This window comes from Ceratotherium simum, chromosome 6, assembly GCF_057802395.1.
Source record: "Ceratotherium simum simum isolate JZ-2026a chromosome 6, ASM5780239v1, whole genome shotgun sequence".
Taxonomy (NCBI): Eukaryota; Metazoa; Chordata; class Mammalia; order Perissodactyla; family Rhinocerotidae; genus Ceratotherium; species Ceratotherium simum.
In genome coordinates this window covers 51,332,725-51,345,690 of record NC_141905.1, presented here as the reverse complement: position 1 = coordinate 51,345,690, position 12,966 = coordinate 51,332,725, and the positions used below count along the sequence as shown (strand labels likewise).

The window sequence follows — 12,966 nt, the reverse complement described above, 5'->3', positions numbered from 1 at the left end:
CACTTAAATTATTTAAAAGCTATATAAGAAAATCAATAAAATGAATGTTTTGCATATTTTAAAATATTTTAATAACATTTAGCTTACTTTTCTGTTTCTTGCCAGTTGGTTTCTTTTTCTTCTTCCTTTAATTGAAGTGAATGCTTTGCATCTTGCAGGTTATTTGTTAAATGTGTGATTTCTTCTTTTAACTTAACTTCCCTTTCACTTAATTCTTTGGTGTTTTTGATAGAATCCTGAAGATTTGCTTGAAATTCCTTTAGATTTTTTTCTAGGTTTAAGATGATAGTTTCTTTTTCCAAAATTTCTTGCTCTAACTTGGCTGAACGGCTACATTCATCTTTCTGAGTTTCTAAGATTGCTTCAAGTTCCTTTACTTTCACTTTATAACAAGCAACATCTTGTGTAAGTTCTGAAAGTGCTCTCTTTCCTTCAACTACATGCTGTACTTGCAAATCAAGACTAATGTTTTTTTCTTGCAATTCTTCTTTCAGCTGCTGTATAAGACTTTCTTTCTCTCTTAGTAGGTCATCTCGATTTTTATTGTCCCTCTCCTCTATTTTTAGTCTATTGTTTTCATCCTTATAGCCTTTTACTTCTGCCTGTAATTTTTCAATTTGTTGCTCCAGTTCCTGGATCTGATGACTTTTTTTGGAAGAAGCCTTTACAATCTCCTTACATTCTTCCCAAATGGCTTCAATACGAGAGTGGAAAGAACTTTCCCTACTGAGTTCTTGAATATGATATTCTTTAACCTGCTTGCTTACCAAATAATCATTATCCAAAAGGTGTAACTGTGTATTTGGCAAATTATTCTCTTGAGAACCACCTGACAGATCCCTGAGATTGAGTAAATCTATGTTTGAGATCTGAGAAACTGAATCAAGTGTACGTAGTTCATCTATTTTTGCTTGCATTAATTTTATTTGTGAAACATTATTTGTGATGTTTCTTCTAGTGGTTTCTAGCTCCTTTGACAATTTCATGACCTTTTCCTCCTGTTCTTGATTTATACCTCTCTGCATATGTAATTCAGAAATTGCATTGTCATAATTGGACTGAATTTGTTGGACTTCTATACTTAAAGTAAAACTCTTTTTTTCAGAAAAAGAAAGTTCCTGTTGCAAACTAACAATCTGTTTATTTAATTCCGCTTTTTCTTCCTTTTCATTTTTAAGTTCATTCTCAACAATGAGTAAATGTGTTTTCAGCTCATTATTTTCTTGTAAAACTCTAATGTCTTCCTCATCTTCTGAAATGCTCTGTCGCATTTCTTCACTTTTCTTTTGGTCTTCAGTGACAGTTGGACTAACATGTATAGGTCCTTTAAAAATAAGAAAATTGTTACTAATCTGGTAAACCTTAATAATATTAACCAAAAATTTACCATATAAGCCAATATTCAAACATATGAAACATATGAAAGCAAACTTTTAATGAAAAACAGAAATAAGCTATTGAGTGAAAAAGAAAAAACAGGTTGCACAACATACACAGTATAAGCCCATTTATGTAAAAATTACAGTTTCTAAGTTAATGTAGAGAGACAGAGTTAGCAAAAGAAGTACACCAAAATGACAACAGCTACCTCTGAGAAGGATTACCAGTTATTTCTACTTTCTTTTTATAACTTTCAATATTATTTAAAGTTTCTACCACAAATGTTTATTATCGTTACAATATGCCACAGAGGGGAGATCACATGAGATACCCCAAAGCAGACATCTCGTATCCTAAAGAACAGTTTTTTGTTTTTTTTACATCAGTATGAACTCATGCATTTAAACACAATTGAGATGTTTTTGTGTTTTTTGTGAGGAAGATCAGCCCTGAGCTAACATCCATGCCAATCTTCCTCTTTTTGCGGAGGAAGACTGGTCCTGGGCTAACATCTGTGCCTATCTTCCTCCACCTTATATGGGACACCGCCACAGCATGGCCTGACAAGCGGTGCATCTGTGCGCACCCGGGATCTGAACCCAGGCCACCAGCAGCGGAGTGCGCGCACTTAACTGCTATGCCACGGGGCCAACCCCTAAAGAACAGTTTTGTGTGTGTGTGTGAGGAAGATCAGCCCTGAGCTAACATCCATGCTAATCCTCCTCTTTTTTTTTGCTGAGGAAGACCGGCTCTGAGCTAACATCTATTGCCAATACTCCTCCTTATTTTTCCCCCAAAGCCCCAGTAGATAGTTTTGTGTCATAGTTGCACATCCCTCTGATTGCTGTATGTGGGACTTGGCCTCGGCATGGCCAGAGAAGCGGTGCGTCACTGCACGCCTGGGAGACGAACCCAGGCCACCAGTAGCGGAGCGCGCGCACTTAACCGCTAAGCCACGGGGCCGGCCCACCTTAAGAACAGTTTTAACATACAATTATATTACAGATCTACTAAATGAGTGATTTGAAAACTGAGTACCTTAAATTTTCATAGCTAAAATTGCGGGAAAAAAATGGTTGAAATTCTGGAAAGTCTAATGTAGCCTTAGCCCTCACAAGCTGTATAACTCAATAAACTGCTTAACCCTATGACTCTTTCTTCAAATGTAAAATGGAAATAATAATACTACTACCTATCTCAGAGTTATCGTGAAGATCAAGACAAGAAATGAGCTTAGAACACTGTGCTTGGGATCTAGTTAGCTATTATTAGAACCTGAAAATCTGTACACAAGAGTTCAGCTAATTAAAAACTGAATAAGTTAGCCTTCTTTAGGCTCAATATCTACATTTCTAGAATAAGGGTATTTCTACCCGCCCTATTACTCTGCAGGATAGTGTTAAGAGGCTAAAATGTGTTAATATATAATGTATGTTAAAGCATTTTGTACATGTTACATAAATACAAAATCTTTAACAATTATAATAGTTAATATAGATTATACTATACCCAGAGTAGATGCACTATTAGCTAAAACTTAATTCTTAACATTCACATAGACAAATTAACTCACCTCCACAACTGTCTAGTATAAATTACAGTCACACAGCACTTAATGAGGAGGATGCGTTCTGAGAAATGCATTGTTAGGCAATTTCATCATTGTGCAAACTTCACAGAGTATACTTACACAAACCTAGATGGTATAGCCTACTACACACCTAGGCTATACGGTATGAATCATTATGGGACCACTGTCATATATGCAGTCCGTGGCTGACCAAAATGTCGTTATGCAGCACATGACTGCATGCTCAAGTTATTCTCGTAGATTTTATAATTAAATCTTGAAACATAATTCTCAATTCTCTAGATACACAAATTTATCTTTTTATGTTTTCATAAAATTTCCATTATTATAATCAGGGTCCGATGAGTGTCTCACATCCTAGGAAAATTACTTCAAAACATTTAAGAATCTGACTCTCCAAGTTTTTAAATTCTTTTCCTGTTTTATTTCACTTCATGGTCTGACGTTTATACTTGAACTTTCTATACATCATTGCTCTGATATAATCAACTCCATATGTCCTTTTGACCTTCATTCACTCCCCTACTGACATTTATCTGTCAATTTCACCTATATTTACATTTGGATCCTCACTAAGCACGTAAGAAACAAATTCCTCAGGCTTAAAGGTCTCAGATATAATATGAAGTACAAGCAGTAGTAATCCATAAAAGCAGAAGACAGATGTAAGGAAGGGTTGGTTTGAAATCCTCATTAAGAAACCTATTACTTTCAGTTGGTTTCTGTCCAATGAATATAAGAAGTGTATTTTACAGTTCTTTTCTTTTTAGTGAGCCCCCATATTATCCTACAAATTAGCACATTATATTATATTGAAATAATGTTTGTCACTCTCATCTACCAGATTCCAAACTCCCTGATTGTAGACTGTCTTACTCATCTTTATGTACCTGAACAATAATCCTAAATGAAATATTTCTGAAATTCAGCTGCATCACATGTTTTCCTTTTTAAAGAATATCATTGTACCATAAAAATATAATTTTTGCAATCAGTAACCTATTTTGGTTCTAGATATGTGCAAATTCATAATCTGACATGCCTCAGTTATATTAACTTGGTTACTTTAGCATAATTTTATGTTTAAAATTTTAAGGCCCTCTCCTTACAACATCTTTTTATAAAAGGGATTCTCTAGCTTTATTGGGCAGAATTACCAAGGGAGTTTATTAAACTGCAGATTCCTAGTAACAAACACCCAAGATTCTGATATGGTAAATCTGGAGTATATTGTTACTTGCAACACTTTGAGAATTACTGCTCTGTGTATTTATTTTTAAAAATTTCTGCAAGAAGTTGACAGTCACCTCTGTAATACATTTGGAATCTAAACATATCAATCTGCTTCACATCAAAAATCTCATGTAGTTATGAGATTCAAGCCTGCAAATTTAACCCCTGCCTCTGGCAGGCTCTTGTGTATCCAAGATGAGAGATGATAGTAGCCCATGGGATGCACACGTACTGAATCTGTTCAATGAAGAATGCAACATTTTTGAAATCATAAAAAGCTCTTTGAGATGAAATCTACCATCCTATTCTGTCTTCCTATAAACTAATCACTGTTGAAGTTGTGAGCAAAATAAAGGAAAAGCATAAGCATTTATAAAAGGTTGTTCAGATACCATTATACAATACGGTGGAAAAAACTTAAGTGATTGTTCTTAAGATTTTTAATCCTATGACTCCCTTTGATAAATTAAAATCCTAGCCCTCTCCCAGCATTACTCTGATACCAAAGCCCGATAAGGACACTAAAGAAAAGAATAGTACAGGCCAATATCCCTGATGAACATAGATGCAAAAATCCTCAACAAAATATTAGCAAACCAAATTCAACAGTACATTAAAAGAATCACACACCAAGAAAAAGTGGGATTTATCCCAATGATGCAAGAATGGTTCAACATGTGCAAATCAATGTGATACACATTAACAAAAAGAAGGATAAAAATCACACGATCACCTCAATAGATGTAGAAAAAGCATTTAACAAAATTCAACATCCTTTCACGATAAAAACTCTCAACAAACTGGGTAGAGAGGGGACATACCTCAACAGAATATATGGCAAGGACATATATGACAAGCCCACAGCTAACATCATACTCAACAGAGAAAGGATGAAAGCTTTTCCTCTAAGATCAAGAACAAGACAAGGATATCTACTCTCACCACTTCTATTCAACATAGTGCAGGAAGTCCTAGCCACAGCAGTTAGGCAAGAAAAAGAAATAAAAGGCATCCAAATTGGAAAGGGGGAAATAAAATTGTCCATTTGCTGATGACATGATCTTACATATAGAAAATCCAAAAGACTCCACCAAAAAACTATTAGAACTAATAAAAGAATTCAGTGAAGTTGCAGGATACAAAATCAATACATAAAAATCTGTTGCATTTCTATACACTGATAACAAACTATCAGAAAGAGAAATTAAGAAAACAATACCATTTACAATAGCATCAAAAAGAATAAAATACTTAGGAATAAATTTAACCAAGGAAGTCAAAGATTCATACACTAAAAAGACACAAATAAATGTAAAAGTAATCCATGAACATGGATTAGAAGAATTAATATTGTTAAATATCCATACTACCCAAAGCAAGCTATAGATTCAATGCTACGGCATTGAATTCCAATTCCAATGGCATTTTTCACAGAAAGAGAAAAAAAAAATCCTAAAATTCCTAGAAGAAAACATAGAGGGTAAGCTCCTTGACATTGGTCTTTGAAGACGATTTTTTGGATTTGACACCAAAAGCAAAGGCAATAAAAGCAAAAATAAACAGGTGGGACTACACAAAAACAAAAAGCTTCGGCACAGCAAAGGAAGCCAACAAAACGAAAAGGCAATCTATGGAATGGGAGAAAATATTTGCAAACCATAAATCCAATAAGGCGTTAATATCCAAAATGTACAAAGAACTCATATGACTCAATAACAAAAAAACAAATAACCCTACTAACAAGGACCTGAATAGAGGTCCTTTGCCCTCTATTTTTCCAAAGAACACATAACAAATAGCCAACAGATACATGAAAAAGTGCTCAATATCACTAATTATCAGGGAAATGCAAATCAAAACCACAATGAGACATCACGTCACACCTGTTAGGATGTCTATTATCAAAAAGACAACATAAGAAATGCCCGTGAGGATGTGAAGAAAAGGGAATCCTTGTACACTGTCAGTGGGAATGTAAACTGGTGCATCCACTAGGAAAACCAGTATGGAGGTTCCCCAAAAAATTAAAAATAGACCTATCATATGACTCAACAATCCCACTTTTGGATATATATCCAAAGGAAACAAAATTTCTATCTCAAAGAGGTATCTGCACCACCCTGTTCATGGCAGCATTATTCACAATACTCAAGACATGGAAACAACCTAAGGGTCCATCAACAAATGAATGGATAAAAAAATGTGGTGTAATGGAACAATGGAATATTATTCAGCCTTAAAAAAAAAAGGAAATCCACCTATTTTCAACAACATGGATGAACCCGGAGAACACTATACTAAGTGAGAGAAAGACAAATACTGCATGGTATCAGTCACACGCAAGTGAAAAAAAGATTATTCAGAGAAACAGAGAGTAGACTGGTGGTTGCCAGAGGATGGGGGTTGAGGAAATAGAGAGAGGCTGGTAAAAGCGTACAAGCTTTCAGTTACAAGATAAATAAGGTCTGAGGATCTAATGTGTAACACAGTGACTATAGTTGATAATACTGTATTGTATAACTGAAATTTGTTTAAAGCGTAGAACTTAAGCGTTCTCACTAAAAAAGAGAGAAAAACAAGGTAAATACGTGAAGTGATGGATGTGGTAATTAATGATGGTATGGTGGGAATCATGTATATGTATATCAAATCATGTTGTACACTTTAAATATATTACAATATAATTTGTCAATTATACCTCAATAAAGCTAGAAAAAAAAAAAAATCCCAGCTTTCTCAAGGTACTGATTTGTCCCCATTGAGAGTATGCCCCTATCTAAAAATCACTATATAATCTGGGAATCTCACCTCCCTACTCTATCCAAGAATTTATCTAGTTTTACTTTCCATAGTGTATATGCAAAAACAAGCTTTATTAGTTAAGTTTTCATTTTTCAAATACAATCCATATTCTTTTCCTTCACCCAATTGTCTAAATGCTCTTAGGTAGCTATAATCGTGTAATCCCATTATTGGATCCCAAAATCCCTTTTCTTTAATACAGACTAATTTTAAAAGCTCACTGGACAAGGTTTTATTATCTATAACTTATATTGTCTCTCCTGCCTCAAAGAGGATGGGAAACACGTGGCATTTACCCTTGCTGTATAGCCTCACTTCCTTAAAAGCTGCTGAGTTAGTTTTGAAGCTTTTCTTATGTTTGTAGTTACATCTTCCTTATTTATTGCCTCAAGATTCTCAGTTTATTCTAAGGATTCCAGCTACTCTGGAATCTTAAAAGATTTGTCCTTATTCACTTTTACAACAAACTTGCCCACTTACTCTTACCGATTTTTTTTTAATAATCTTCAACCAATATATTATTTTTCATCAGATTGTCTCCTAGCATCTTATAAAGTTGTGGCAAGTCATCTCAAAGTGGAATAACCTGGACTACTCCACTGGTTCAGACTTCTGTTGTACTTCCCATTTAATGTAATTCTCTACTTATGATGCTATTTTCACACCTATGACTTCATCAGTGGAAATGACTAATCGAGATAACTAAATGATGATGATTAAGAGTCCTGGATTTCTTTTTCCTAACTTAGAAACGTTTTAAAAAAATCCTCTTGCTCTTTAAAAAAGACAAGTTATAAAAATGTCTGAACCCTTTATCAGGAGAGATGGGATCTAAGCAAGTTAAAAATGACAACAATCAGAAATTCAGAGCTCACAAATAGATCCTGACTATCCTGAGCGAAGAGATTTGAGTCATGCATACCATATGGATCTAGTCCCTAAGCCCTGAAGTGAATATAGAAAGCTCAATAAAACTTTTGTGATCAAGCAATGTTGTTTTCTTAATTTTACTGTATTTTAAGAACTAGGATAATTACATAATATAAAGTAAATCAAACTAATTTGTTTTGTGCCTGATTTTCTTTTTCATGTATTCATACTATTCTTTCAGAAATTTTAAAATGTTTTATATCAAAAGATTTATAGAACATATTCAGGACAGCCTTGTCAGAGAGAGATTAAAGTATCAGTTCAGCAACAAAGATGGGAAAAAGACTCTAAAGTATCTAAGGTTAACTTATAAAAAGTAAACATAAACAATGAGAATGGAATGCCATCAACACTTTAACTCAATATTTACACTACATTCAACTATACTTATACTGCTTACTCTATTTTGTTATAAAAATTACAGTTTTGATTGAAAAATTACAGGTAAGTCGATTGTGTCATATCTCCGGTTTGTCTCCTTTATCACTATCTGAAGGCTTATTTCTTGGACTGTTTGCATGGTTACCAGCTTCCTCAAAGTATAGATACAGTGACCTCAAACTAGTATATTCATTTTCACAGGGAAATCACTTTGCACTTCCTTTTAAGAACAGAAAATATGCCTCCTAGGGGGCCGGCCCCGTGGCTTAGTGGTTAAGTGCGTGCGATCCACTACTGGCGGCCTGGGTTGGGATCCCGGGCGTGCACTGACGCACCACTTGTCCGGCCATGCTGAGGCCGTGTCCCACCTACGGCAACTACAAGGACGTGCAACTATGACATACAACTATCTACTGGAGCTTTGGGGAGAAAAAAAGGAGGAGGATTGGCAATAGATGTTAGCTCAGGGCCGGGCTTCCTCAGCAAAAAGAGGAGGATTGGCATGGATGTTAGCTCAGGGCTGATGTTCCTCACAAAAAAAAAAAAGCAGCTTTAAAAAAAGAAAATATGCCTCCTATGAAACTATAAACACTCGATCCTATCCTAGTGGTTATAGCAGTCACATATTTTGTTCTGGAGATTTTTTAATAGCAGGTAGAGGAAGGAGGGTTATAGCTATGATTTTCATAGGATCCCTCATGTAGTTCCTATAATCTCTAATAACATGAATAGTCAAGAAATAACCAAATTGGTTGTGAATTTAAGGAGAAAAAAATATTTTGTTACCTAAACTTACTCAAATCTACCCACATCCAAATTATTTATAGTTAACAACTATAGTTCTTAAATAATCTTCTTTTTCATGAATGGGTTACCTTTAGGATTAGTCACACTACATATATTATTTGCTCCTGGCCACTCTCACTTCCTGGTGAACTATTGATCCTACATTCTCAACTACTCTATGGCACTGACCAAAGTGAAACAGAGAGGAACAGTGCTATGGAAATCATAGCAAAGTTATCCTCCCAGTAGCAAAGGCACCCCTCCTTCAATGGATAACAGAAGGCTGACTATGCATATTAGTCTCAATCTATCAGCTCACACAAGCACTGTACATCCTATAAACCATGTATCTAATGCTATATTATCTTTTAAGGCATCTACTTCTGAAAATATTCATTTTACTGAGGTTCTATGAGATATTTATTAAGTTGGTGTATTATCCAATGGTTTTCATCCTTGACAACCTCAGGAGGCAGGTAGTATTTATTTTACTAATCAGGAAAGTAAGACTTAACTTATCCATTTTTCTCAAGGTGAAGCAGCTAGTCAGGTTTTAAAGCTAATGTGCTTTCTCTTAGAAGCCCTACCTCCCTGATATATCACTTTTCCAAAAGAAATAATGAATAGCTTAGAGAGAATATAAAAGTTGATATGTTTTTCCACATAAACAGGGAGCTATAGTATAGAGTAAGCATGCACCCACATTGTTTTAGTAATTCTACAGCAAATACATCAACTAGAGCGCATTTGTCTTTGGTAATGTTCAGCTCAAAGCCTTACTGGCAAATGTCCTTTTCTCCAAATGAATAAAGAATGCACAGGAAGACGACAATGTGAAGAAATTTTGGCAAAAAAAGGTACTATAATTATGAAAATGAAAGTGCTAAGTTTTAACTATTATAAGCACAGAAGTAAAAGAATTATAGGCACGCAAAAGTGATAAAAGCATAAAATCTAAAAATACATTTATTAAACTAAAAGACAGCTTTAAATACACCCATTCTCTAGACAGTTTATAACATGTTAGCATAAAAATTAGTGACATTTAGATTTCCTCAAGGTTTTTCCTTAGACAAGTAAATTTCCTCCTATTTGCAACTTTTCTGTTTACTGGTTTAGGAATTAGCTTTCTTAAAAGCCTTCTGCTGGCAGCTGAAGCAGTACCTTTCTTTGCTGGTGGTTCATCTTGTTGAAGTTCATTTTCATTTAATCTTTTTCTTCCTAAATAGATTTTCATCTTGCTGTCCTTAGGCATTTCAACTGTTTCATTACAAGCCAATTTACTGTTTATTATTAAAGAAGATGTACCAGCCTTCTCCTAAAGCAAAATAAATTAAGATTAGTTCACATATAGAAAGCTAGAAGAAATGTAAAAACAATATAAATTTTGTTTCAATAGTGTATCACAAAAATTTTATTTTCAAATTTGTCCAAACATTTTCTTAGTTATTTAAGTCTCACCCTAAAATAACTGATGGCTCTGGCAAATGAGTAATATTAACTAATTTGTACACTCATTAAGGAGGACAAAAAAAACTTGCCCTGAAATCACTTAAGCATGCAGTTTCACCCTGATACCTACAAACCAATTCACCTTTAGATTTCCCTAGGTGATCAGCTGGGTTAGATTTGTTTGGGGATAAGTGTAGAACCCTAAGACACTTACCCCCTAAGTCACATTCAAAATGTGCTTTGAAAAGAAAAACATGAAAACACTATGTCAAAATTGTTTCTTATAGATACTTTTAATTCAAATCTCCAGGTCCCACTCTAGAAACTCAACAATTGTTTTGCTGAGCCTCTCAAAGACAAGTAGCATTGTCTTACACTTGAACGGCTCCCAGAAAAATAGTTTTGATCTTAGCTTCTAGTCTACGAATATTCAAAGATATACAGTCTACATACAGCTTTAAAACTGAGCTCCCAGTTTATCTAAACGACAAAAATCATTTAGATTTTTATTTTTTAAGGAAAATACTATGCCTTCCCAAAAGCCTAGCAGAAAAATGGTACAATACAGTCTTATCCAGAAAGAGGACAGGTGAACTCAACAGTTCAGTGCAAGTCTATAAAGGAATCAAAGGTATGGTAAAGGCAGGGATTTTTTAAATGCAGAGATTAAATCCCTACATACTGGTAGCAATCTATTTTGGGGAAAAAAAGCATATGAAAAACAAAACATCATTTTACATCATAAAATCAGCAAACAAATGTTTTATTCTTAGGAGCTATAGATAAAACGACTTTTTTAAGTCATAAAGTAATGGGCTATTTAAAAAAAGCAAAGTTTTTTTTAGCTATCCCCAAAACAGAGAATGTCATGAAGAACAACCTCCATGCTTTCTCACAATTAGTCCTTTGGTGTCACTGATAAATGACAAAATTCTGGGATAGATGGGTCACACCTCTGACAGAGCTTGAGTTTTCAAACACTCCCTGACAGGTTCAAGTTGTCTCCTCCCCCACTCTTAACACCTAGCACAACGACCTGATGACTTTTTTCCTCCTTCAAATTACACGATCTTCATCAAAAAATCTATCCTCCACAAGTCACAGTTATTGAAAGGAGGGTTTTCTGCCCCCGAGGGTACGCTTGGTTGGAAGGATGATACAGAGCCACCATTCAAAACAAAGTTTTTCATCATTAGAAAGTCTGCTTTCAAGACAAGCTCTGAACAGTGACCCTAGATCAGCAGCTAATCAGCACAGTCAGGATAAGTTTCAAATCACTTTGAGTTTGTGTACTTATGTGAACAATTTAGCAACACTGTTTTAAGTTAGTTGATAAAATAGGGTCTAAAGCCTATCTAAAAAGCTTATTTATAGGCAAGGACTATTAAATATGGAATATTGCTTATTTTATATTGCTTTTTTGCTATTAAACATTGCTAACACACTGTGGTATGAAAACATACTGCAGAAATAAATATAATCCCTTGTTAAATTTCCAACAACTTTCTTTGAAGTTGTAGTCGCCAATCTCTGGGCTTTTCTTTTTCTTGTTTTTATTTTCCTTCACCAACCCAAAGACTTAAAATCCAAATCAAGTGATCAGAATAAAAGCAGCTGGTGAATAACCAAATAGAAGTGTTGAGAGCCTGGAGGCCCAGCAATTCAGTTACTGGAAAAAGTCAAGCCCCAAACCTCAAAAAGCCTCCCCTCCCCTTATTTCATAAATCAATTTCCTTTTCTTAATCTCTACTAACACTACCCAACCACCCTAAATCAATGTCCTCATCAACTATCACTTGAATTCTCCCAAAAGGCTTCAAACTGGTATCTCTGCCTCCAGTCTAACCCCATCTCAATCCCCTCCTCCAACTTTCCAAAAATATCTACTCAAACTAAAAATCAACTTTGCTACTACTCTCCTTAAAATTAATGACTCCTCACTGCCTAGAGAATAAAACCTAAACTCTTTAATGGAGTATGTTTAAGGCCTTCTACCATCTTACCCCAATCTACTGCTCCCAGCCTCATTTCCCACCTCTCCTTGCTTCAGATTTACTTCTTGAACAACAAATTGCTTGTACTTTCCTACACCAATTAAAGGCTTCTCATTTCCATGACTTTGGGCATTCTGATTCCCATACCTGGAAGGCCAATGTATCTTCTTATTCCTCATGGCTACCAAGTGCCCCCTCTCCCTACTTTCAACTGGCTAAATTTTACTCATCCTTTAAGGCTCAACTAAATCACTTTCATCTCCAGAGTATTCCCTAAACCCCTACCTATTCTGAGCTTCTTGCACATATTGACCCCCACTGTGCATTTCATTATGTTTATGTGGTTTCTCTCTTACTGAGGATTCACTAAGGGGACTAGTTTTTATTAATCCATATAATTCCCAGAATCTAGCACAG

General features: G+C 35.0%; 1 protein-coding gene across 7 annotated transcripts in view; it reads right to left on the bottom strand.

Annotated features, from left to right (window-relative positions):
- KIF20B (kinesin family member 20B) overlaps positions 1-12,966 on the bottom strand; it is a 78,175-nt gene that overhangs the window by 35,744 nt on the left and 29,465 nt on the right. For all 7 annotated transcript variants that reach the window (XM_087432254.1, XM_087432253.1, XM_087432255.1 and 4 more), the window contains 2 exons: positions 10,268-10,421; positions 88-1,324 (listed from right to left, as the gene is read on the bottom strand). In XM_087432254.1, the coding sequence (XP_087288380.1) occupies positions 88-1,324; positions 10,268-10,421 (1,391 nt within the window). The remainder of the gene's footprint in view (positions 1-87; positions 1,325-10,267; positions 10,422-12,966) is intronic.